The sequence below is a fragment of the Capsicum annuum genome, chromosome 3, assembly GCF_002878395.1.
Source record: "Capsicum annuum cultivar UCD-10X-F1 chromosome 3, UCD10Xv1.1, whole genome shotgun sequence".
Lineage (NCBI taxonomy): Eukaryota > Viridiplantae > Streptophyta > Magnoliopsida > Solanales > Solanaceae > Capsicum > Capsicum annuum.
In genome coordinates this window covers 267,453,472-267,480,068 of record NC_061113.1, presented here as the reverse complement: position 1 = coordinate 267,480,068, position 26,597 = coordinate 267,453,472, and the positions used below count along the sequence as shown (strand labels likewise).

General features: G+C 32.0%; 2 protein-coding genes and 2 long non-coding RNA genes across 5 annotated transcripts; 1 reads left to right on the top strand and 3 right to left on the bottom strand.

Annotated features, from left to right (window-relative positions):
* Window positions 1–54: 54 nt before the first annotated feature.
* LOC107861791 lies at window positions 55–10,197 on the bottom strand. 2 transcript variants are annotated; one of them, XR_007053993.1, is made up of 4 exons: window positions 9,933–10,197; window positions 8,155–9,763; window positions 1,795–1,851; window positions 55–563 (listed from the first exon to the last, which is right to left on the bottom strand). It is a non-coding gene; the product is annotated as an uncharacterized LOC107861791 (long non-coding RNA). The 2 variants fall into 2 exon arrangements; XR_007053994.1 differs by having other exon boundaries at window positions 55–303; window positions 9,933–10,196.
* Window positions 10,198–16,171: 5,974 nt separating this feature from the next.
* Window positions 16,172–17,467, top strand: LOC107861792. The gene is made up of 2 exons (XR_001671856.2): window positions 16,172–16,643; window positions 16,730–17,467. It is a non-coding gene; the product is annotated as an uncharacterized LOC107861792 (long non-coding RNA).
* A 110-nt stretch (window positions 17,468–17,577) lies between these two features.
* LOC107861793 (protein PAF1 homolog) lies at window positions 17,578–20,049 on the bottom strand. The gene is made up of 5 exons (XM_047408810.1): window positions 19,768–20,049; window positions 19,092–19,178; window positions 18,943–18,999; window positions 18,778–18,849; window positions 17,578–17,628 (listed from the first exon to the last, which is right to left on the bottom strand). Exons 1-5 carry the CDS (start codon window positions 20,047–20,049, stop codon window positions 17,578–17,580), a joined length of 549 nt encoding a protein of 182 aa, XP_047264766.1.
* A 3,090-nt stretch (window positions 20,050–23,139) lies between these two features.
* LOC124897262 (heterogeneous nuclear ribonucleoprotein A0-like) lies at window positions 23,140–26,589 on the bottom strand. The gene is made up of 2 exons (XM_047410139.1): window positions 25,326–26,589; window positions 23,140–24,033 (listed from the first exon to the last, which is right to left on the bottom strand). Exons 1-2 carry the CDS (start codon window positions 25,355–25,357, stop codon window positions 23,619–23,621), a joined length of 447 nt encoding a protein of 148 aa, XP_047266095.1. The 5' UTR covers window positions 25,358–26,589; the 3' UTR covers window positions 23,140–23,618.
* Between the last annotated feature and the right edge of the window lie 8 nt (window positions 26,590–26,597).

Here is a 26,597-nt window from a genome sequence, read left to right as displayed (position 1 = left end):
ACATTTGCAACAATTTAACTGCAAAAAAATCAACATCATCAAAAGTTTGTATCAAAATTTAGAATCATAAAATAATCAATGAAAAAAAAAAACAATTGCTTTTGAACTGAATACATCTGTAAACTTATCATTTATTATATTTCCTACATGAACGCCGATTGTGACCTTTAAATCCACATGAACTACAATAATTTTTATTTTTCTTCTCGAACATATCTCTTTCCGATTTTCCACGATCCTTCTTTGAAGGTCTTCCGGGGGTCGCTTGTATTTTGGGGGCAAAACTATCTCCTCCAATATCTCCTGTGGAATCACTCAATCATCTTTGTGTGGTATAGGATAAATAGGAAGATCATACGTTCTTGACACAGTTTTTGATTTATATAGGTCAGAGTAATATGATCCATTTTGAAAATTCTTGCTATCAAGTACTTCATAAGCATGCACACACGGTATCTCGTCCTATTGAAATGCATGGAAAGAATTTATTTTTTCTTAAGGCAAGCAATAAAATGTTTATCCTTGTCGTGTATTGTATAGACATACTCTGAGGCTAGTATAACCTGAAATTATTAAAATAAAATTTAAATTCTAACAACAATTATTCATTTGACATTTATAATTGTTCCAGTTTAGCAATTGTATTTTACCAACTTTGCATATGTATATTGCATGTCTCAATATGTATTTTTAAAAATATATGGCCTTCATATTTAAGAAAAAAACACAAATGCAGTCAAACACTTAAAATAGAGTGCATATGTATTTTTTAAATACATATAGCTAGCAGCATATGTAAATTGAAATATATAAAAGTAAATACTAGTGATCACGTAAACAGACTGCATATGCATTTTACAAATACATGTAGATGGCAGTATATGTAATGTTAAATGCATATATAAGAAGGACTTACGGTTTCGTCCATGGTATAAGCAGTTACAAAAGTACCAGTATACAGTTTTCTGAGATAACTTGCATCAACAATTATTACAGGTCTACAATGTTCGAACCCTTTGACACAATAACTTATTAGTATATACAAAACTTATAACTTGCATCAATAATTTTTACAGGTCTACAATGTTCGAACCCTTTGACACAATAACTTATTAGTATATACAAAACTTCGAAACGAAATCAACAAGAACAAATTATTTAATTGAAACGGAAAAAAAAATACAAAATAAACTGTAACAATTGTATATCAATATTCAACCTACATAACGTGATGAAAAACTCTAATTTGTAAAAAGAAATTATCGATCAAACCACTTTGTTCGAGAACTGATCAAACCATTGTTGTTACGATTTTTCTAGTGATTTTCACAAATATAGTTCGAAAATTAACAAACAAAATCATATTTATTTATTGATACCTATATTTGCAGCGTTGTCTTATCAAACTCTTCTCAAAACATTAGACGATGCACAAAAATTTTGAAAGCAGATATTTTTTTTTTAAATTGATATGAGATGCAGATTATGAAAAACGTTTTTAACAAAGGTAAAGTATTGCTACTTTTGTTATTAGTTGTAATTTTGAGAAATTATTGCTATTAATTGTAATTAATGTCTTAGGTATGCTAGTTTGTGTAATTTTTCCTATACAAAACTAATTGACTCTTTTACATTTTCCCTATGCAATAGTGATAAAGTTTCTTGCTTGGCAGTATTTCATGAGCTGTATACATTTAATTTTAATTTTCTTAGCTCCAATGCCACACAATACTATAATAACATATTTAGTGTAATCCTATAAATAGTGTCTGATAGGGTAGAATATACACCAACCTCACCCCTATCTTTGTGGGATCGACAGGTTCCATAGACCCTCAATATTTGGCGATGCTGCACAAGACCAGAAAATGCAAATTTGATCAAGCAACCAATAATAAAATCAAATCCTAACTATGTGAAAGAACTTGACTGATTTCAATTGGTTTATAGTTGGGTTATGTGAATAACAGATAATCTTATTTAATTAATCAAAAATATTTGGGATATCTTTTTTCCTTCTATAAACAAAACGGCGACCTAATTTTCTTTCTCTAAGGACTAAGCGTGTAATGGTTTGAAGAACGTCCATTCCGTGAAATTAAGTTTTAATACAATGTAATTCTGTTTCTTTGTTTATTTTTGTTCTTGTTTTCCTCATATATGTGTTTTATTTGGGCAAATTAATTAAGGGTGACAAAAATGTTTCAAAACTAAAAAAGATTGACACAAGTTTTAAATATTGACTAGAAGTGACAATTTTAAGATTAGTGTTAACGACACTAATTTTAAAACCCTCAAATTTTATTATTTACACAAAGATTCCTACACCATATTTACACAAAGATCCCTACACCATCACCACTCCTCCTCCACACCCTTTTTGTTGCCGCCGCCGCCACCTCCTTTTCCTCCACTATCACTATCACTACCATTGCCACCTCTTCCAGATTCACCATTATTTCCTCCCTCTACATAACTATTGCCTAGTTTTCTTTTTTCTCCTCCACCACCATCGCTATTAACACCACAACAAATGCATCTTCTTATTCGACGTCACCACCAATACCACCACCTCCATTTTTACCATAAATATAAATTTTTTGTGGGTTCCTCCTCCAATCAGATTTTTTTCAAAAATTAAGTAAGTATCGAAGTTTCTGCAGCAACTATTGAAGTTGCTTCAGCAATAGTCGAAGTTGCTGTAGCAATTTCAATAGTTGTTGCAGCAACTTCGATAGTTGTTGCAGCAACTTCGATAATTGTTGTAACACAACAACTAATAGTAATTGTTGCAACAATTACGGTAGTTGTTGAAGCAACTCTCGTAGTTGCTGAATTATTTCTTCATTCATTTTTAAAAGAAACAAAAAAAATTCTTTTCAAACTTTTCAATTTTTTTTAAAAATAGTTCATGAAAATTAAAAAAGAAAGAAGAACGAAATGAAAAGAGAAAGAAAAAAAAGAAGAGAAGATGGAAAAGACGAAAATCTAGAGAGAAAAAAATAAGAAGAAGAAGATGGAAAAAAGCAATTTGGAGTTAGAAAGAAAAAAAAAAAGAAGAAAGATTGAAAGATAAGAAAAGGGGGGAAATTCTAAAATTTGAAATTTGGAGTTGAAGGACTTTTAATCTTTTTTAAATTTTTTAAAAATTATACTTTACACCCCAATTAACTTAATCACAATTTAAATAAAACTTTGACCTTAGTTGGTCAAAGTTGTCACCTTTTTTAATTTAAAGACTTTTTTGTCACCTCCTACCTAATTTTCTCGTTTTATTTGATATCGAAGGCAAATAAATTAGAACACTCAATCAAGTAATAAAATAATGCGGTATACTTATACTTACTGAAATTGCTGGAGAAGAAAATTGTCGTCTATTTCAACAACAGAGCGAAATGGGAAGAGGGGGTGGGGGCGGGGGGATGAGAGCGAAATTCTAAGGAGGTTATATATTTGTACCTTCACAGCATTCACCAATACATACTACAAAGCATTCTTTACTTATGCAACTTCTTTCATGTACATACGTACCCTTTCTCTTTTTCTTTTTTCTTGCTGGAAAATTATCTGACCAGCTAAATAAATGTGAAGGAGTTGATCGCGCATACCGTACTTGCCACCACAAGATTGATCTTGATCACCATCAATGCATATTCTTCTATTGTTTGTCGACAGCATTTTCATCACGAATTCTTGTTCTCTTTGAACTTAAAACACTCTCCCTTCAACGCTTTTGTATAACCTTAAAGGATACATCAATGTTATATTCAGTTTAGCTGAAAAAACATAGGTCATGCAGGAAAATGATGAAGCGAGAGTCGGGCTGGTTTCATTACGTCTTCTTCTTAAATGGCAGTATCTGTTGGTTTTTCCTTGCTGTAACACTCGAGGCAACTGGGAAATGTTTGACTTCATCATTTGATTTTCCCTCTTTACCTCTCTTTTTTTCAGCACAAGCTTTGTTGGAACAGGCCAGATCACATCACATCCACAGTGGGGGTTAAGTTCCAGGTTTAATGATATATAAAATTGTGTTTTGCTTGTAAAATTTTTACATGTTGTTTACCCTGGAACTTAATCGCCATTGTGGATGTGATGTGATCCAGCTTGTTCCAACAAAGCTTGTGCTGAAAAAAAAGAGACGCAAAGAGGGAAAATCAAATGATGAAGTCGAACATTTCCCAGTTGCCTCGAGAGTTACAGTAAGGAAGAACCAACAAATACTGCTATTTAAGAAGAAGAGGTAATGAAACCAGCTGACTCTCACTTTCATCTTTTTCCTGGACGACTTATATTTTTGCAGCTAAACTGTTTATGACATTGATGGATCCTTTTAGGTTATACAAAAGTTTTCAACGGGGAGTATTTTAAGTTCAAAGAGAACAAGAATCGGTGATGTAGATGTTGTCGACAAACAACAGAAGAATATGCATGATGGTGATCAAGATCAATCTTGTGGTGGCAAGTACGATATGTGTTATAGACTCCTTCACATTTATTTAGCTGATCAGATAAGTTTTCAGCAAGAAAAAAAGAAAAAGAGAAAGGGCATGTACGTACATGAAAGAAGCTGCAGAAGTAAAGAATGCTTTGTACTATGTACTGATGAATGTTGTGAAGGTACAAATATATAACCTCCTCCTAATTTTGCTCTCATTCCCCCGCCCCTCAACTCCCTTTTCCCATTTTCATTCTCAACTCGTATTATAAGTTTCGAGTAGATGAATATATGGGGTCTTAGTTTACAGTTTTTTCATATGGGAAAGCTAACTTTGTCAATCTTTCTTTCACTTAGCAATTTCTCCTTAAAATCTACTGACCAAAGGAGTCTTTCCCTTGGCTTATTAACCTGGAGAAAATCATTTCAAACTTGGAGAAAGTCATTTAATAAATAATTTCACCTGTGATTCATATGCATCACGAACAGTTTTGTCCAACTTGTTGTAGTCTTCTGAATCAGCAGTTAGAGCACTATCGAGATTCGCAAGCACAACGAAAGATCATCAATTGCTTTCATAACGTTGGTACAGAGGAGGAATTGATGAAGGAGGTGGTGGAGGGGGAGGAGGCCGTCCTGAAGGTGGTGGTGGAATTGGAGGTAGATACATAGAATCCTCAGGAGGCGGAGGTGGTGGTGGTGTAGGACACCAAGAATCATCAGGAGGCTGAGGAGGAGGAGCAGGAATGTTCTGTTGCGTATATGTCGATCCATCATTTCACTGCGAGTACTGGCTTCCCCTGGATTGGGATGGTGGTGATGGACGAACAAAACTCGACTGACGCTTCTTTAGAAACCTTTTTTTTAAGGAAGTAGGAAGACATGGACACTTGTAGGGACTCAATGAAACAAACAGGGAGAACTCAACTCTGAAGAATAGTACATTGTCATTCACACACCAAGATACAACAAAAAGACAAAAAAGACCATTGAGTTTCATGAAAAACAGAGGATTGAATTTCAGCAAAGAAAGTGAACAAGAATCACAAACAAAATGATTTCCACTTCAAAAAATTGAAAACAAAAGGGAAGAGCTGAAAAAACAATTTTAGCAAGAGAAGTAAGTGAGAGAGAACTGGTAATAACAAATAAAATTGCTTTTTCAGTTTTCTTTTGCGTTCAATTTTTTGAAGTGGAAATTGCTTTGTTTGTGAATTCTTGTTCATTTTCTTGACCAAACTTCGATCCTTTGTTTTTCCTGAAACTCAAGGCTCCGGTGTTTCTTTTTTGTTAAATCTTAATGTGTGAATGCTAATGTACGGTTCTTGAGAGTTGAGTTTTTCTTGTTTGTTCCATCGGGTCCCTAAAAGTGTCCATGACATCCTATTTCTTATAAAAAAAAGTGTCCTAGGAAGTGTTTCGATCGAGTTTTGTTCCTCCACCACCACCATCCCAGTCTAACACGTGGTGGAATGATGAATCGTCATATGCATAACACAACATTCGTCCTCCTCCTCCTCCGCCTCCGTCTTCGCCTCCACCTCATAATGATTCTTTGTATCCACCTCCACCTCCTCACACACCCTCCCCTCCTCCGAGGATTCTATATATCCACCTCCACCTCCACTACTGCCTTCCAGGCGACCTCCTCTCCCTTCACCACCTCCTTCTTCATCGGTCCCCCCTCTGTACCAACGTTATGAAAGCAGGGCTAGTACAGGAAAAAGACCATAAAACCTATTAAAAAAATTGGACTATGTCGCATCTATGAATGTTTATAAATAGGCTTAAGTCATCGACAGACCCTCAAACTTATTTCGAAAATTTACTTAGACCCTCAAGCACGTACCTATCAGGCACCTCAAGTGCTAAAATTAGTACCTATCATACACAAAATATTAATTTGGTAAGGAGAGTGTGGGCGCTTGAATCTGAAAAAAAATAACATTTTACTTTTTTTAATTAAAAAACTTATACTTTAATTATTTTATTAATATAATTTTTAATTTTTTTAAAAAAGGCACCCAACCCCCATTTTCATCATCGTCTTCATCTCGTCACCCCCCTTCCACCCTCACCCCGCCCCTTCCCGTCATCGTCATCACAAACACCCCCCTTCCCGTCATCGTCATCACAACCCCCCTCCCCCGTTTTCATCGTCGTCTTCATCTCATCAACATCAAAGAAAACCTTGGCAAATAACAAATGACCACATATCAACTACAAACTAATTAGAATGCAATTATCATCAACGGAGATTTTTCAATCCAAATGTGCATGTGGAGAATATACTCAGAAAAGTGAGAATATTAGGATTTAATCTTGATATTTTGATAATCAGAAAGTTATGGAAAGAGTTAGAATCACTAATAGTTGATTTCCTTGAAATAGCAGGAAAAAACAGTTTATTGTATGAAAGACTACAAAATTGTAAATTTAATTTAACAAAATTGTAAGAAAATTCAATAAAATTTCCTTGAAAAACACATGAGTCCATGGCTGAATTTCTTCAATTCAAAATAAAATAACTTGAGTATTTAATAGCTTTGCTATTGAAAATGAAGAAGAGAATAGAAGAGGGGTGGGGGCAGGGTGTCGGGGGAACCAGCTTTGACTTTGGGTGGGGATGAAGAAGACAATAGTCTTATGGGGCTGGGGTTTTTACTGTTTTTTTTTTTTAATTTTCAAACAATTTTATTGCTCTATTATTGAGAAGTATAAAATAATTTTTGGACCCACACGATAAGTGTTATTATTTAATTGGGTTTCTAATTTATACTTTAAAAAAAATTGTTTCCACGTGTTTTTTCGTATTGGTCATTTATATCACGTCAGCTGAGTGTATTACACACATTCCATGTTTGTTGCTGATTTATTGGATTAAAATTCGGATGGGTTAGGAGTCTGATAGGTACAAGCCTTAGTTGAAGGGTCTAAGTGAATTTTCAAAATAAGTTTGAGAATCTATCGATGATTTAAACCTTGTAAATATGATAATTTTAGTTATCAAAGTAGGAGATAAATTGATAAATATAATTACTTTAGTAAAAGAAAAAAAAAGCCACAAAATGACAAAGCAAAAAAAAGAAAGATTCGCTTTTTAAGTACAACCCCTTGCAAATCAAAAAAAGGAGACGGGTCATGTCTTACGTGTTATATTACAAACAAAATAGAAGTAAATATTCAAGCAAATTCTGTCACTAAAGCAAGAAACAACTAATAAAATATTTTTCATAGCTTAAAATTTGTTAGAAAAATTAACATTAATAAAAAATGTAGTCTTTCAATCAACGTAACGGATAAAGGTATAGAATGAGGTTTATAAAATCAGTAGCCGGAGGTTAATGAATCATTATTTATTAATTAATGTGAACTATTTTAATTAGCCTTTATTTAACTCAACTAGCTTATTTGGCACTTATAAAAAGAAAAATTAATCCAACTTAAGTTTCATAAATCAATTGTAATCCATCATTTATTAAATATATAGACATCAAATTTATAAATAGGGTCTTCAACTTAATTATTTCCTCAACTTGGATGACTAATAGGGAATATTGATTTCATGAAATTAAATTTCTATACAATATCATTTCTTCTTGTTTTATTATCATTGTTCCTATTTTTATCATTTGCGTTTTTTATTTTATATAAAAGCCAAATGAAAAGCATCACTTTATCAATTAATAAAATAAATATGTTATATCGATACTTACCGAAATTACAGGAGAAGAACATTGTCATTCATCTCGGGACGAAACTACCATTCAAATCAACAGCAGAAAATATAAATTTAGTCAAGAATTAAAAAAAGAATGCAAAAGAAGTAGTTTGTAAAGATAAATGACTCTCATACTTATTATATGTATCGAAAAATATAAGATCAGTCAAGAATTAGAGATAATTTCGAGATGAATTTAAGAGTTTGAGCTTATTGTCATCTTATAAAATATAATTTTTTAATATTTTATAATTTTTCTTTTTTAATATCGAAGTAACTTTAACTTTAATTATTAAATTCATAAAAAAGAGAAAAAAACATAAAGATATCATTAAAGTTGACTCAAATTTTTAAAAAGACACCTAAAGTTTGCGCGAGTCATATTACCCCTTGAAACTAGTTTCAACCACAATAAGTACACCACTTTAACATATTTTCAGTGTAACGTCACAAATGAGGAGGCACATGAATGAGTTAAAATTTACCTTTAAGCAAATATAAAATTGTCATGTGACATTAACAACTTGTCTTCTCCAAACAACTCATCTTCTCCAAACAAGAAAAAAGAAGAAATTACAGAGTTCTCTTTCATCAATGTACAAGCAGAAAAAATTGATGCCTCTACTACATCTATTCACTTTAATCAAAACCTCATTCATGACAACAATTTTCTCTCTCTTCAATTCTGTTTTCATCTTTCATCAAATATCAAAATTTGGTTCTAATTTTCTGATTTTGTAATGATGTTTGTTAGGGAGGACATTAATGGATCTGAAAGTATCAAATCCATCAACCACCTCGACTTAATGGGGTAGCAACTGAAAGAGATGGTATTAATTTTTCTATCCCCATCTGGGTGGAGAAGAGAATTCGAGTTCAGAATACGTCATCGGAGATCAAGGAAAGCAGCGAAAGAATTATAGGTTCAAATTTCGCTATTGACCATGGGGTTAAAAAATTATTTGTACCAGAGAAAGGACAAACTCTTATATACGATCTCAGATTGAGCATGTGGTTGTTTAGTGATAACACAAAGAAAGGTTTAGAAGTGGAATTCAACGGAGAAAGAAAAGAGGAGAGAGGATGATCATGCCGCTGAAAAATAATAGTGATGGAAGAGTGAAATGAGTTAAAATGATATTTGATAGGAGTTTTATTCTATCCTATATTAAAAAGATAGAAAAATAATATTATATTATTTAATTAGAGAGTGAGGTACACTCTCTGAGGCTGAGAAAGCATAACTAGTGTAAAAAGTGTGTATTTATTAGATGTCTTTTTGAAAATCGAGCAACTTTAATGGTATGTTTATGTCTTTTCTCTAAGAAAAATAATAAAAACTTTACCAAAAAATAGGGGTGCAACAACCAGATCTATGAGCTTAAAAATGAGGTAGACCCAACATCAGTTGAAAAAAGGATTGAGAGATGAGAACAGGAATAGACACGGTAATCGAAGCAAGGGAGTAGGCTTACCAGAGTCAGGAACGTCACATCCAGATGGAGTGTGTCTAATCAAAGTGAGCGAGTAAGGCTTACCAGAATGAGGAATGCCACATCCAGATGGAGTGTTGCATCGGTCCCTTTGGGCAAAGCCCCAACCACCTGAAAACCAATAATGGAAAATTATTATTAATGAAGAAGAGAAGACGAAGAGAGAGAGCAAAGAAGTAGTGGAAGACTTATCAAGTGACAAAAGTGAAGTAGATAGACAAAGCAAGAAGCTGTAAATCCATGGCATAAGGAGGAACACAATCCAAAGAAGCAAACTGACGAGCTGAGAGTTTTGCCGACAACAATTAGGCAACATGCTTGAGATGCAGCGATATTTTTAGGAAATGTAAGGAAGAAGATTTATCAAAGAGTAGGAGTGTATATATAGTAGGGCATTTTCGGATCTGGGCCATTTGTTGGGCTCATATCTTTCTTACTTTTTTCTTTTTTGTGAACTTGGATAAAAGGAAAAAGACAAAAATGACCTCTCGGTGGAAACAATTCCTATCCGAATGGCCGAGGAATTTTATTTCCATTTATAGCCTTTTAAAAAGATAAAATAAAAACTCATTGTTCAATTTTTTTTTTTTTTATGTTTCGTGTTATGCTTTTTTTGCAGCTTTTTTTTTAAAAATAAATAAATAAATCTATTCTTTCAGCTAATGCATTATTTTTAACAATAAAATAGTTATACAATTATTATAGATATCCTACACACACACACACATGTATATATATATATATATATATATATATATATATATATATATATATATTATACATATACATATACATATTTTATACACACCTATACAGTTTCTACACATATTCTATCCAATTTCTATACACATATCTTATATAGATACATATTCTATACAATATGTATACAATTTTTATACGCATTCTATACAATAATTATATAGTTTTTGTACATATCCTATACATATACACATTTTATATAACAATATTATGATATCTATACACATTATATAAAAAATACATATGCTATACAACAATTATACAGTCTCTATACACATCCTATACTATTTCTATATATATCTTGTACAGATACATAATCTATGCATACAACTATACAATTTCTATACAATGATATTTAATCGTCTAAAAGAACAGAAAAATAAAAAATTCAAGTAGACTATACAATAGCAAATCAAAGTTGATGCAATGGGGAAGAAACTCCATTTAAAAAAAATATTTAAAAAAAAAAAACTAAATTCAGAAAGGAAAATTCAAATCTCCAATTGCATAAACATGTAAATCTAAAGGAATCAATAAGAAAAAAATGAAAATATTTTATAAAAAAATCAACTTCAAAAAGGTAAAATTCAGATCTCCAATTGCATAATCATGTAAATCTAAAGAAAGAGAGAAAATTTATCAAATTAATTATAAGAAATCAAACGACATGCATGTGTGAATACACTCAGAAAATGAAGAAAGAAATACACAGTAATGTAGTGAATAAATAAGAATTGAAAGAGAAAGAATGAAGCAAAATTTAGAAAAAAGATCTTAATTGTCAATTGTTGCTATTTTTATTTACTTCTATTTGAGGTGGGCGGTCTACCTCTCTTGCCGCTTATCTCTAAATGGCAATTAATTGAAAATTGTTTGGCCGATTGATCATAATTTGACAAAATAGGCGAACACTGTCCATTTATTTTTAAAATGGTCACTGGATGTCTTTTTCCCTTGGATAAATGGTCACCAGATTCAAAATTTGATTAAAAAAATCAAATTATGAATCTCCAGACATTATATTTTATTTTTGATTTTCAAACCATACATGAATTTCCAAACCATGCATTATACCACCATCCATACCATATATTATACGCAGATCAAAGTACGCATTATTCCACTATCCAATACTAATACCAACTTGTGTATTAGTATATTAAAATAAACTGATAAAAAAAGTTCGATATCATACTTCATACGATATTCTATCAAATTAACAACTGGAATTGTTATATCAAATTTTCTATTGCGAATTAAATTATGTGTGAAGTCTTTGATGAATTTTTTAAAAAGGAAAATTTCATTACACAAGATTTTCGCATTATTTATACAATCCAAATTCAAAAAATATTACGTTCAAATTTCACTGATGTTGAATCAAAATTAAATATTTTTGTTTCATCCGCCACACTTTAAAAAGAGTTGAATAAGTTCGTTTGAGAAAAAATCCCAATTGCGTCGGAATTCGATATCTCCTTTGAGAAAAGATTGAGACATCTAGTCACACAAGTTAGTCATTGTTAGATTTTGAAATTTTACCGTAGAAACTTCGTGATGATGTTTTGACATAAAATTATGCCTAGTATCCCAAAAGTAGTGGGTTTTGAATTTTTGTCTTCCAAATGTGTGGTCTTGAATTGTATCTCTTAAAGTGTGTGGTCTTAATTTTTTATCCTCATTAAATAAGTTCTAACTTTTGCTTATAAGGTAGAACTTCTGGTCAATTGCGTAAGGTTTTTGTCTTGAAATGTCATGAATATTTATCTTAGGAATAAGAATTAGAACGTATGTCTTATGGCCAAAATATCAATAGCATCCCTTATGGAGACCTTTTTTTGTAAAACTTTTTTTTCTTATGGGAGATAAAATATAAAAACCAACTCATTTTAGGGATACTTTTGAACGTAACCCATGTTCTAAAGTTTCACTTGTGAAATTTTTAATCCCACGATGATGAATATTTTTCAATTACGTGAACAAAATAAATGACCATATGAGTGAATTGTATTCCCCATCTCTACTAGGAGAGGGAACATGCAGAGGTGAAATGATCATATGGATCCTTGTACTTATTTCTTCTTCTTATCTTTTTATCATCTCAATTCTTTAATGTATTAAAACACAATATTTTAAACTCTTTTGACTATTGACCGAGCATATGTGACATTAAGGGCCCATTTGGTCATGAATTTTTTTTCCTTTTTTTTCAAAAAAAAAATTCGGAGTTGGAAATTGTGGTGTTTGACCATGAAAAGTAGAAAAATAATTTCAAAATTTTTTTCTGAAAAGGAAAAACAAGTTTTTGTTGTTTTCACATTTTTTCAACTCCAATTCTAACTTTTATTATCATTACAAATAACCTCAATCTTTAAAATTTTTACATAAAACTCTCCTTATAACATTACTTTTTTAATATTACATATATAGCAGTTTTAAAGAATAACATAATTATAATTTCAAACTTAATGCTATCCTAATTAATATATATCTCTTTTTCTCTCTCATCATTATTTTATCCCTTATTTAATTTTTTTCCTTATTTAAGACATTATTTTACTGCTAATTTATATTTATACCCATAAATATATAAAGTATTATATTTATACCCATAAATATATAAAGTATTATATTTATACTCATAAATATATAAATTATTATATTTATAATAGAAATATACAAAGTATGTTATATATAAAGTTTATACCATGTATATACGATATACACACGTATATAAATATACAAAGTATTAAGAAACATACTAAGCATATTTATAATATAAATATACAAAGTATGTTATATATGAAGTTTATACCATGTATATACCATATACACACACATATAAAAATACAAAGTATAAAGAAACATACTAATCATATTTATATATTTAGGGTATATGATATAATATACCATAAATATGCAAAGTATGTTTTACATAGAAATAATTTATTCACACACAGTAAAATCTTTCATGTATAGAAAAATTAAAGAATAAATTAGCGGCACCCTAAAATTTAATAACAACTTATCATTTCCTATTTTTTAGGAGCAAAAAATGAAGGAAATAAATTAAATAAATTCCTAAAAAATAAATTTATTTGAAAGATAATATTTCTTACCTAAAAAACAGGAAGCAGTGATCTGTTAATATAACATCCATATTTAAAATTTTCAAATATGAGAAAACGGCTATTAATGTAAATATTATATACGTCATAATTGAAATTCATTAAATATGACCATGTATATGTAATTATCTATAATCTATAATCTATATTATATTAAAAGTACGAAGATCCTTGGAAAAGTGATTTGAATTTTTTATGTAAAGATTAGGTTTAATTGTATTGTATTAATATCTCTATTAGTATTATTTTGTGGTAGTTTACAGTTTGTAGATGAATGTTGATTGGCTAGGAGGAATTTTTATGTGTAAAATTTAAGTTAAATTGTATTATTTTGATATCTATTTTATCGTATTATTTTGTTATAGTTTACAGGTTCTACATAAATGTTGGTCGGCTTTGAATAATTTTTATAGGTAAAGGTTAGGTTTAATTTTGTTATTTTAAAATTTTTGCTTTGAATTTTTTTTTTGTGCAAAGGTTAGGTTTAGTCGTATTATTTTGATATCTCTATTATCGTATTATTTTATTAGAGTTTACAGGTATTAAATGACTGTTGGACGGCCTTGAGAAAATTTTTGTATAAAGGTTAGATTTAATTGTATTGTTTTATTGTCTCTATCATCGTAATGTTTTGTTGCAGTTTACACGAGGTAGATTTTTTTTTATAAAGGTTAGGTTTAATTAAATAATTTTTTCAGCTTTACATATTCATGTTGAATTTAATTATTGTATTCGTCTTTATAATTCAAACACATATCCTATTTAGTGTAATGTTTGAACTCATTAAAGTGAAATACACGCGCAGACGCGTACAACTAAACTAGCTTTTATAATAGTGGCTAATTGTGTTCTTTTTTCATTAGTAACTAAATTTTAGTTGGGTGATTTTGATAGTTTGTAAAAGTTAGGATATAAAATCATATTTAAAAAAGTTTTTTCAAAAGTCAATTTTTTTTTAAAAAAAGACATAACCAAACACAACTCCAACTCCAACTTCAAAAATTTTTAATTTTAATGGTCAAACGGCTACTAAATTGTTGAGCTGAAAAAATACCCTTTGCACATATTTTTAAGCGAGTAAAATCAATATTTTTTATTTAAAAACATTTTAAAAATTAAAGTGAATTTAGAAAAGGAACAAAAAAATAAAAAGAATCTCAAAATCCTCTTCTTCATCAAGCCCTCCCCCGTCTCCCGTCCCCCGTCCCCCAGCCCTCACCCAACACCACCACCACCACCATCACATCCAACCAACTATTCCCCCCAATCCCTCCCTCGTCCCCTGTCCCCCACCCCCACCTAGCAGCACTACCATCACATTCAGTTTTTGTGATTATATCGTTTGAGGCTGGTCATTAATGTAGTTGAAGTAGCGATTTCCGATTATGGTTATCGAAGGAGGGATGAGTACCAGTGATTTTTAGATAAGGAAAAAGAAAGAAAAGGCTGACTGGGGTCATCGGAGGGACAAATTAATTTAGCAAAAATAAAAATAAAATTTTAAATTTAAATTATTATTAATTATAAAATATGTTTTTTTTTTAAAAAAAATTAAAATAGATTAAAAAAGAAAGTGTATCATATAAATTATAAAGAGAGAAAATACTACATATAAATTTGTGGCAATTGGCAACCAAAAAAGATGTGCTTTGGGTCAGGTGGATTCATGGTGTGTACATGAAGGAAAATCAAAATTTTTGGATGCACACACCTCAGTAGGATAGTAGCGGGGAAATTTAATACTCTAAAATATAACATGCAGGGTTGGTATACAATGCAAGGAGAGTACAAACTTACACGAAATGGGAAATATGTTATTTCAGCAAGTTATACTGCCATGTTAGGTGATCAATGAAGGTTAGGAACCGTGGAATTGATCTGGAGTAGTATTCTAGTACCTCGACACAGGTTTATGAACTGGTTAGTGGTACAAGGGAGATTGCTTACAAAAGTCAGACTTCAGAGACTGCATATTCAGGTAGAGACAATCAATTGCTGTCCTTGTGAAACTCAGGATCCTGAGACTCAAGCTCATTTATTCAGTGAATGTCAGAGGTCTAGTAACATAAGAGGAGAACTTGCTCAGTGGGCAGGTGTGCAGTGGCGACGAGGTGACACGAAACAAGTGTTGGAAGGGATCAAGAGGAGGAGATGGAAGAAAATTCAGAACGAAGTCATTGCAGGTTTGTGGAGTAGCATGATATATCACATTTGGCAAACAAGAAATAAAAAGGTGCATTCAGGAAAACTATGAATTCTGAGATTGTAACAGCACAAATCAAGAGAGAGTTTAGTTTAAGAATAACAGCCATGTTTGGTACAAAAAAGGCCACTAGATTTAGCTTTTGACTTCAGAGATTTCTTTGTAATTAGTCTGTCGGAGACTTATACTGCATGACATCTTGTTCAAGGTTGATCATGAGTTTAGGCGCTCTTTAGATGTAATTGTTCTTGGTGGGTTAATGATAATATTTACATTTGCTACCAAAAGAGAAAATACTGCATTTCTTTTCTAGAAAAAAAAGAAGAAAAAGAATTAGAATGAGAATCCTAGCAAAGGACTTGGACTTCCAAACAAATTTGATATTTTTAATTGTTTGGTTAGTTGACTTGTTCTGCCAGTCTTGCTCATTCACCATGATCCCAAATAAGTAAATGGTGCAAATTTGACGCTTCAGAACCTTCAAGGGTCAATTTGACTGAAACTTCATACTTTACTAAACTAGTATTTCATAAAGTGCCACTTAAACTCTGATGCTAATACTTTTTTTTTTTTTTTTTTTAATTCAAAGTTGGGCTACTCGGCCCATTTATTTAAAACCCAAAAGTAATTGTTTATACCCGGGTCAAGAGTGATCCGGTCCATAAAAGCAACAATAAAATCTACCAGAAATATCTGATCTTAAAAAATGTGGAAAAAGGAAAGTTACCACACCTTCCATCCACTATACCAAACTATTGCTGCTGCCACCATTAATGAGCTGCTCTTGTCCATCTTTTTTGAAAATTCCATTGAAATGATACTCCTTCAAACGGTTCTCAAGATCTCCCTTCAATTGGTTCCTTCAGATCCGAAGTTTGGGAATATTTACATACCAACCAAGGTAAGAATTTCATTTTACCTTCAATTTCTTCGATCTACTTTCTTCTTGTGCCTATTTTGACAGAAATCATCCTTTCCATTTCCAAGCTGAACTACGGTTGCTATTTAACCTCCAAGTTGCAATGATACTACGGTTGCTTCCAGGTATCATTCAATCCCATGAAAAGGATCTTAATACAGTATTTGACCTCTTTGATAACAGCAGATTCTAAGATCGTTTAGATTCTTTAAATATCATCTTTAATGGATTCAGCCCAAATCAGGTTAATACCACCATCTTAAGTAACGCCACTTAGAATTAGCCATATCTTCTGTGAATGAACACTAATCATTAGACAAGTAAACACATTACTAATAACCCATGAGTCCTGGTAACATACCATAATTAACACCTCAAGCTCTCACCAGGTGCATGGTATAGTGACCAACTGAAAATTATTCAGACATCACAAGTATATTAGTAGTTGTTTACTTATCTTTCTGATTATTGTCCATTATAGTCATTGTTAAACAATATCAACTACCTTATGATGTTGCACCTGCATCCTTTGTTTGTCTGATCCTCAAATTAGGACAACTCTGCTTATCAAGGAGAATGATTTTCTTGCCTTTTAATGGGACTTCCTGAAAATTATGAAATTCATAGGTACCTGCAAAATCAAAAACTAGGTTAGCAAAATAATTAGCAAGAGTATTTCGTTATACTCTTACTGTCAAAAGAGCCTTTTAGCCTTCTAATGGAGTTGACCTCCATTGTCACACTCCAAGGAACTTCTCTTAGTTGTATTATTTTTAAAAAGGAAAAAGGGAATTGTCCGTTTTGTACTTAGCATTGTTTGACGGGCTCCTGCTCTTTATTTTACTGGACTGCCTTTTTTTTTTTTTTTTTTTTTTTTTTTTTTTTTTTTTTTACATTGTATTCCTAATTAACAGAATTACTTTGGGTGACACGACACGGTCTCAGTTGGTCCAACTTGTCTTGCATACTGCATACGGTAACAAATTTCGTCACAACCATTTAATTGTGCAACACTGGTTAATTGTAATTAGCATAAATAATTAAGCAAATATTATATATGCCACCACCTGAAAATAAATTTCTAGTTTCCTTCTGAGTGCTGTCTATTCTCCCTTTAATTGCTGAAAAGTTCTCTTGCATCTGCTTCAATTCATTTACAAAAATATACGAAATAAAATCACATGGGTATTAATAACGTCCGTGCATTTCATGAGTACGCATACTAGTAACTAAGAATAAGAAAAGTCACTCCAAAGTCCAAATTAATATAATGAACATGCAATGCATCAATTGATTTTTCCTCGACAGACATCCCACCTAAAATAAAGCATAGTTAAAGACATTTTTGAGCAACAAAAATTGACTCTTATCAATTTGTTCCTTAATAGTTTCGAATATTTGATGTAAAGCTTAGCAGTAATTAGGAGACGGAAATAATGTTGTTTCATATTTCATAAAATTACATTATTAAACATGACTAGCATACAATTTTGTGATGCATGAATGAGTGAATATAGTTATGATTCTTTTTGTGTCGACATAAAAGTTAACAATTAGTAAAAGACATAGTAAAGTAAATTCTATATAAGCCAGTAGCACGTTCGAGCATCTTGCAAAGCATGGATTACCACAAGTTCCAGAGGATTTTGGGGAATATATAATATTTTTCTTAAAAAAAAGTAAGAACATGCGGTGAGGATAAAATATACTATTAGAGACTTCGTTTCCTAACTTTTGACCTTGGAGATTTTCTTATGACCGGAGCTCAAAAGTTCAAAAGTACTCATCTTCAAGGTCATTTGGTGTAATTTGCTGGTACCACCCGAGCCAAATTGAGACTTCCAACTTCAATCTTGTAATAAATTTAATCAGTTGCTCTGTTCGGTTTCAAATTTGTCAATTAAAGGTCATGTATCACAGAATTGTATATGTGATTCATGCTACTGCTAACCTCCGTGATATATACGGGTACTTGGAACTACCGCCTTTGAACTGGCGCATATAATTGTCCAGCTTGGATTAAAAAAATTAGTAAAGAAGGGTAGAGAAAATCTCAGGGCATATGTTTCCTCCCTCACCAACGTATAAAAGTTTTACAAGTAAAACACAGTTTTACCATGTAATGGGCTTCTGTTTCACCAAATGCTACAATATATGTAGTAGGATCATCTGCATCATCACCTCGTACCTGCAAATGGGAATATGAAGGAAATAATAATACGACTAAGTAATTTATCAAATTATCAAAGTCTCAGAAAAGGTACATACATCCCAGTGATACTCTCGAACCCAAAGAGTATGAGATTTCCTCATTTTCATCATACATATCCTTCGATAGCTGTCACAATCGACGAAAAGCAACAGACTATCATTAAATAATATTTATGCCCATTGAACCAACCTTTCCATTTAAAAAAGATGAACTTTCACCTCATTTGGTGCAGGGACCATATATGCCAGAAATTTGTCAGGTTTATCTGCATCTGAGCTTGTAGCCTCAAAGCTTTTCATAATGGCCTGCAAGGTGTATTGCAAATCAAAATTCATGTTCATTAAGATTGCATCCATATATCATAGTGTCATGGAGGTCCGAGGGCAAATGGAATATCATCAATGCTGGTGACACAGACAAATAATTATGTTCACGGACTAGATGGAATGATACATCAACTCTCTGGCAAAGACCACCAAGATTTTCCAACCCAACAAAAGTTTGGATTGAACATTCTCGCTTTGGTCAATTGATGTTGGACAAGGAGCTGATCACAAAATGATTATAGATGTAAGTTTCGAGAAGATGAATATATGGGGTCTCAGCTTACAATTTTCTTATATGGAAAAGCAAACTTTGCCAATCTTTCTTTCACGTAGCAATTGCTCCTTCACATCTACTGACCAAAGGAGTCTTTCCCTTGGTTAATTAGCCTGGAGAAAATCATTACAAACTTGGAGAAAGTAATTTAGTAAATAATTGATTCATATGCATCACGACAGTTTTGTCCTACTTGTTGCAGTCTTCTGAGTGAGCAGTTGGAGCTCCATTGAAATTCGCAAGCACAATGGAAGATCATCAATTGCTTTCATAACGTTGGTACAGAGGAGGAACTGATGAAGGAGGTGGCGGAGGAAGAGGAAGAAGGCGGTGAGGGAGGTGGAGGTAGATACATAGAGTCGGAGGTGGTGGTGGTGATGGTGATGGAGTTGGATACAAAGAATCATCAGGAGGCGGAGGAGGAGGAATGTTGTGCTGCATAGATGACGATCCATCATTCCACCGCGAGTACTGGCTTCCCCTTGACTGGAATGCCGGTGGAGGAGGAACAAAATTCGACTGAGACGGACTAGACGAAGACCTGGACTCTTTCATTTTAAGGAAGTAAGAAGCCATAGACACTTTTAGACACTCAACGAAAAAACAACGGAAAACTCAACTACTCCCAACAACAGTACATTTGGCATTCACAAAATCAAAGAATTGGGCACCCCCCACACAAAAATTCAGCAAAAAAAAAAAAAAAAAAAAAAAACAGAGGATTGAATTCGAATGAAGAAAATGAACATAGCAAAATTCAGGAAGAAAACGAATTCCGCTAACAAAACTTCAAAATGAAGCCTAAAAGAAAAGAAAACTGAAACAGAAAGGAGGAACAATTTTAGTAGAAGAAGCAAGAGTGAGAGTGGAGAAATGTTTTGCGTACCATCTTATTGTAAGTCCGCTGATGTTTTTGAGTTTTGACCGATAAATATTTTTGTATAAGCAATAATAAAATCAAATTCCAACAATGTGATTTCTTTTATACTTTGATTTATTTCAATTTCTTTTCTACTTAATTTATGTGTTATGATTAGTGATTGCTGAATGATTCTATTTAGAAGATTATTCGATACTTTTTATTTTTGAAACAGTGTTTTTAATGACGACACAATTTTCCTTCTTGGAAGTCTTATGAAATTGTATGTTATAACTTCTACGGATTAAGTATGAGTATAACATACTATTTTAATTGATTGAGTGTTGTTCGTTATTTGCCTTCATATCCAATAAAATGCACATGTGATGAAAACAAGAACAACGATAAATAAAGAAGAAGAATTATATTATATTTAAAACTTAGATTACATGAAATCAACGTTCTTCAAATCATTAGACATTCAGAAAAAGAAAATGAGTCTCATTAAAAACTTCTTCTCAAAAATAAAAAATTATCAAATATATCTTCAATTTGTTAAATAAAATCACTCATCGATAACTAATCATAACACATAATAAATAAGATTGAGATTAGTAAAGTGAATCTGATTTTACTATTTGCTTAGTTTTAGTCAAAAACTATGTAACGACCCTGCGTTTTAATCCACCTCATAATTTTTTTAGACATTATTCTATAATAATAGATTAAATTGATATATATATTTTTTATCTCTTGATACCTATGTATAAAATAAACTAAGTGGGAAGGGTTTAAATAAAATTAGAAGAGTATTAGTATTAAATAAGGTTAAGCAAGAGGAAGTCGGAAGTTCTGTAGACTTGAAGAGAACCTCTTGGTTAAGTTTCAGGTAAAGCGAATTAATGTCCTACTGGCCTATCTGCCTACAATGCTTTGAGGTTAGTTGATTTTACAAGGTAGTATTGTCTGTAGAGTGACGGAATTAGGAGTAGATTAATAACCAAATTATGTCTTCCGCAAGGTATAGGTGGAATGGTGTTAATTGGTTCTACGGTCGTAGTATTAGACAGATTAAACATGAGGTGTAACAAGCTATTAATGGCAAATCTGGTTAATTGTCTAACAGTCCCGATGTATTTGAATTTTTAAACATGAGGTATAACAAGCTATTAATGATAATGTGTGAATTTTTATTGATTTGGCAATAGTGACAGAATGGGTAATTATCTAACAGTTCCGATGTATTTGAAGGCATGGTACTACAGTTTACTATTTCTGTGTGTCGCTTCAGATTTCGAAAGTAAGAGAAATTGAGTTTTAGGCCTACCATTTTCTTTTGAGTAAGAATTTATTAAATTGAAAATATTGTATTTGATTAGATTCGCAGGTGACTAAAAAGAGGGTAAAGCTTTCATCTGGTCCCTTCGACTTCGGGTTAACTTCACGGATCTTTCTTTAAGGTAAGTTGAGACTTTTCTTGGACTTTCTTTTCAAAGTGCTTATCTAAATATTTGTTAGTTATGTGTAATGGGAGTAATGAGAATTGGGGGTCCCGTATAGATGATTGTGACGAGTATCTATGCGGGTATCGGTGTTGATTGAGGGGATAAAATAAGTTAATTGTATGTTTAAGCTGTTTCTCCATATTTTCTAGCCCAATGGACTAATTTTTATGATAAATAAATTATTGAAAGAACTAGCTATTGATGATACTCTCACTTGATAAGTTGAGTAGACCTGAAAGTGAAGTCTGATTTGGTTTAAGATACAAAGTGCTTTGCTTGACTTTATTGATGATTTGGGGTAGGAATTGCATTTCATATGGGATCGAAGTGCACGCCTGCACAATATTATATATATTTATTGGGATCGAAGTGCACGTCTGCACAATATTATATATATTTATTGGGATCGGTGTGCACGCCTGCACAATATATTTATTGGGATCGGAGTCAGGGGAGGACCTACGGGGTAGCGAGGGGGTTCGGGGCAAAAAATTACGACGTATATATAAAGTAGAAAATCTATCTTTATGTACATATATTAATTTTGAACCACCTAACACAAGGTTGTTGGATAGCTTAGTGGTACTTTCTCCGCTTCTTAGGGCGCTACCACAACCCTTGTTGCGAGTTCGATCGCTGCATATTTTTTATAAATAAACTGTTTTGTACAGCTGCTACTTTAGTTCTGTACACCTATAAAAAAAAAAAACGCCAACAACCATTAGCTATTAAAAAACGCCTGCACAGTACATGAACCTTGTGAGCGCCCCATGGGTCCTGACCTTGAAGCCATTGCTCGGCAGGTGTGTGCACAACATATGCATTACATTGCATTGATTCATTTGGTTCAAATTGGTTAAAGTGTATTTGTTGATCTTATACTTACTGTATATATATTATTTATTTTACTGGATTGAGAATTTTTTGAATTGTGTATGATATCCTTATGATTGTTAAACTTGACTATTCAGTTAGATTAGGATGGTTTTCCTGAATGCAGGTTGTATGTTTATTTTTAGATGATTGACGTGTAACTCGTCACCACTTTGAAATAGTGTCGGTCGATGATGCTTGCTGGGTACACGTGGTTTCGTACTTACTCCTGCTTTTTCTGCACCTTATGTGCAGGTACAAATCTGACGACCTCCGAATATTAATTTCCTGTGGTTCCTTCTTTGCTAGAATCATTGGAAATTCGAGGTAGCTGCTACTAACTTTAGAGACTACTGAAATCTTCTTCATCTCTTATCCTTATGCATTTTCCGCATTTTGGAAGGCTCAAACTTTCTTTTGATTCTGTATTTAGTGGCTTGTATTAGTGATTTCCAGACCTGAGATTATCTATGATTTGATTTTACTAGGCTATTAATCTACTTATGAGATTATTCAGAATTGGTTATGTTCTTATTTTCTTCCGCTTCTATGAGTTTGAGATGTTATTCTTGAAATTGGGTATTTGACTTACCTATCACGAAGGATGGAATAGGTGCCATCACGATCCCGAATTTGGGCTGTGACAAAATATATGTTGGTTAGAACTCAAAAAATATCAGGTGACTTACTATAAATAGGCGGGATCTGGGATGCTACTGAATTGGTAATAGCACTTGTCTCTATTCTCACTTTGCATCTTCTTCAGAACTTGCTCCTCCTTTCTTTCTCCAGTCTTCCTTTTGCTTTCAACTTTTTGAAGTGAAAATCATTTTTTTTTTGTGAATTTTTGTTCACTTACTTCTCTGCAATGCAATCCTCTGTTTTTTCCTGAAATTCAATGATCCATGTTATTTTTTTGTTGAATCTTGGTGTGTGAATGCCAATGTATTTTCTTGAGAATTGAGTTTTCTCTGTTTGTTTCGTTGAGTCCCTACAAGTGTCCATGGCTTCCTACTTTCAAAAAGAAAGGTGTCCAGGGAAGTGTTTCGGCAGATTTTTGTTCCTCCACCACCACCATCCCAATTTAGGAGAATCCAATACTCGTGTTGGAATGATGAATTGTCATATACATAGCACAACATTTCTTCACCGCCGCTTCCACCTCCTGATGATTCTCTGTATCCACCTTCACCTTCGCCCCCCTCCCTCGAGGATTCTATGTATCCAACTCTATCTCTGTCACCGCCTTTCAGGCGACCTCCTCTCCCTCCACCATCTTTTTCTTCATCCGTTCCCCATCGTACCAACGTTATGAAAGCAGGGCTAGTACAAAAAAAGGCGATAAAAACTATTTAAAAAATTGAACTATGTCTTAGTTATGAATACTAACAAATACTGACAATTAGTTATCGAAGCAGGGAGATAAACGGACAAATATAATTACTTTAGTAGAAAAAATTAAAAAAATCCACAAAGTGAATCAATAAAAAGGAAGATTCGTGTTTTAAGTATAGTCATTACAAATCAAAAAGCGAAGACAAGTCACGTTTTTAAGTGCTATATTACAAACAAAATAGAAGTAGTTGTTCAAGAAAACACTGTCACTCAAGCAAGAAACAACTGTAAAAATATTTTTTATAGCGTAAAGTTTGTTAGAAAAAACTTAAAATTACTAAGAATGTAGTCTTTCAATCAACAAGAAATGCAAACATAACAGAAAAAAGTATAGAACGAGGTTTATAAAATCAGTAGGGCGGAGGTTAATGAACCATTATTTATTTATTAATTAATGTAAGCTATTTTAATCAACAGTTATTTAACTCAATTAACTTATTTGACACTTATAAAAAGAATAATTTTATCTAACTTAAGTTTCATAAATCAATTGTAATCCATTATTTATTAAATATATAGACATCAAATTTATAAGTTGGGTCTTCAACTTAATTATTTTCTCATTTACTCAAATTGGATGAGAAACGGGGAACATTGATTTCATGAAACTAAATTTCTATACAATATAATTCTTCTTCTTTTGTTATCATTGTTCCTATTTTTATCATTTGCGTGATTTGTTTTATATAAAGGTCAAATGAAAAGCATTACTTCATCAATTAATAAAATAGATATGTTATATAGATACTTACCGAAATAACAGGAGAAGAACATTGTCATTCATCTCGGGACTAAAACTATCTCTCAAATTAGCACAAAAAAATGTAAATTTAGTCAAGAATTAAAAAAAATGTAAAAGAAGTAGTTTGTAAAGATAAATGACTGTGATACATATTATATTTATCGAAAAATATTAGATCAGTCAAGAATTAGCGATAATCTCGAGATGAATTTAAAAGTTTGAACTTATTGTCGCCTTATAAAATATAATTTTTCAATATTTCATTATTTTTCTTTCTTAATATCGAAGTAACTTTAACTTCAATTATTTTTTAATTTATTAAAAAAAAGAAAAAATATAAAGACACAATTAAAGTTGTCTCAAATTTTTTTAAAAAATCTAAATTCTCACCAACCATGATAAATACACCAGTTTGATCTATTTTCAGAGCAAGTACAATTTCACAAATGAAGAGGTGCGTGAATGAATTAAAATTTACCTCCAAGCCAATGTAAAGTTGCCATGTGACATTAACAACTTGTCTTCTCCAAGCAACTCATTTTCTCCAAATAGGAGAAAAGAAGAAATTTACAGAGTTCTCTTTCATCAATGTAAAAGCAGAAAAAATCGATGTCTCTACTCCATCTATTCACTTTACTCAAAACCGCATTCATGATAACAATTTTCTTACTCTTCAATTCTGTATTTCATCTTCCATCAAGTATCAAAATTTGATTCTCTTTTTATGATTTTATAATGATGTTCGTCGGGGAGGATATTAATGAATTTAAAAGTATCAAACTCATCATCCAGCTCGACTTAATGAGGTAGCAATTGAAAAAAATGCTATTAGTTTTTTTATACCCATCTAGGTGGAGAAGAAATTTCAATTTTAGAATCAGTCGTCGGAGATCAACGAAAGCAACAAAGGAATCAGAGGTTCAAATTTCGCTATGGACCATGGGGTAAAAAATTTGTTTTGTAGCAGAGAAAGGACAAACTCTTATATCTACAAACTCAGAAAGAGAGTCCTAGAAGTGAAATTTCAATGAAGAAGGAAAAGAGGGGAGAAGTTGATTTCGTTGCCGAAAAAGAATAGTGATGAAAGGGCGAAATTGATTAAAATGATAATGGGTCGAAGTTTTATCTGATCCAATATTAAAAAGATAAAAAATAATATTATATTATTTAATTAGAGATTGAGTGGGGCTGAGAACATAACTGGTGTAAAGTGTGTATTTATTATAGTTAGGACTAGTATTTCAAATGTAGTTGATTTTGAATTTTTGTCTTTCAAATGTGTTGTATTGAATTTTATCCATTAAAGTGTGTGGTCTTGATTTTTTATCCAATCATCTTTAAATAAGTTCTAACTTTTGCTTATAAGATAAAACTTTGGTCAGTTGTGTAGGCTTTTTTGCCTTGAAATGTCATGAGTATTTGCCTTATGAATAAGAGTTAGAACATCAGTCTTGTCGACAAAATTTATCAAGCGGGACCAAAATATCAAAAACATCCCTTATGAAAACCTTTTTTGTAAGACTTTTTTTTTTTTTTATGTGGGACAAACTATCAAAACCAACTCATTTTAGGACTATTTCTGAACTTAACCCATGTTCTGAAGTTTCACTTGTGAAATTTTAAACTCCATGACAATGAATATTTTTCAATTACGTGAACAAAAATAAATAACTACATGAGTGAATTGTAATCCTCCATCTCCACTAGGAGAGGGAACACGCAGCGGCAAAATGACCAGATGGACCTTTAT

Coding starts and splice junctions, on each gene's coding strand:
- LOC107861793 (XM_047408810.1), bottom strand. CDS start 20,049: ATGGCTTCTTACTTCCTTAAAATGAAAGAGTCCAGGTCTTCGTCTAGT. Junction 19,179..19,767: donor CTCCGCCACCTCCTTCATCA/GTTCCTCCTCTG, acceptor TACACCTTGCAG/GCCATTATGAAAAGCTTTGA. Junction 19,000..19,091: donor TGGTCCCTGCACCAAATGAG/GTGAAAGTTCAT, acceptor CGATTGTGACAG/CTATCGAAGGATATGTATGA.
- LOC124897262 (XM_047410139.1), bottom strand. CDS start 25,357: ATGTCACATGGCAACTTTACATTGGCTTGGAG. Junction 24,034..25,325: donor AACTTTACATTGGCTTGGAG/GTAAATTTTAAT, acceptor TTTTTGTACTAG/CCCTGCTTTCATAACGTTGG.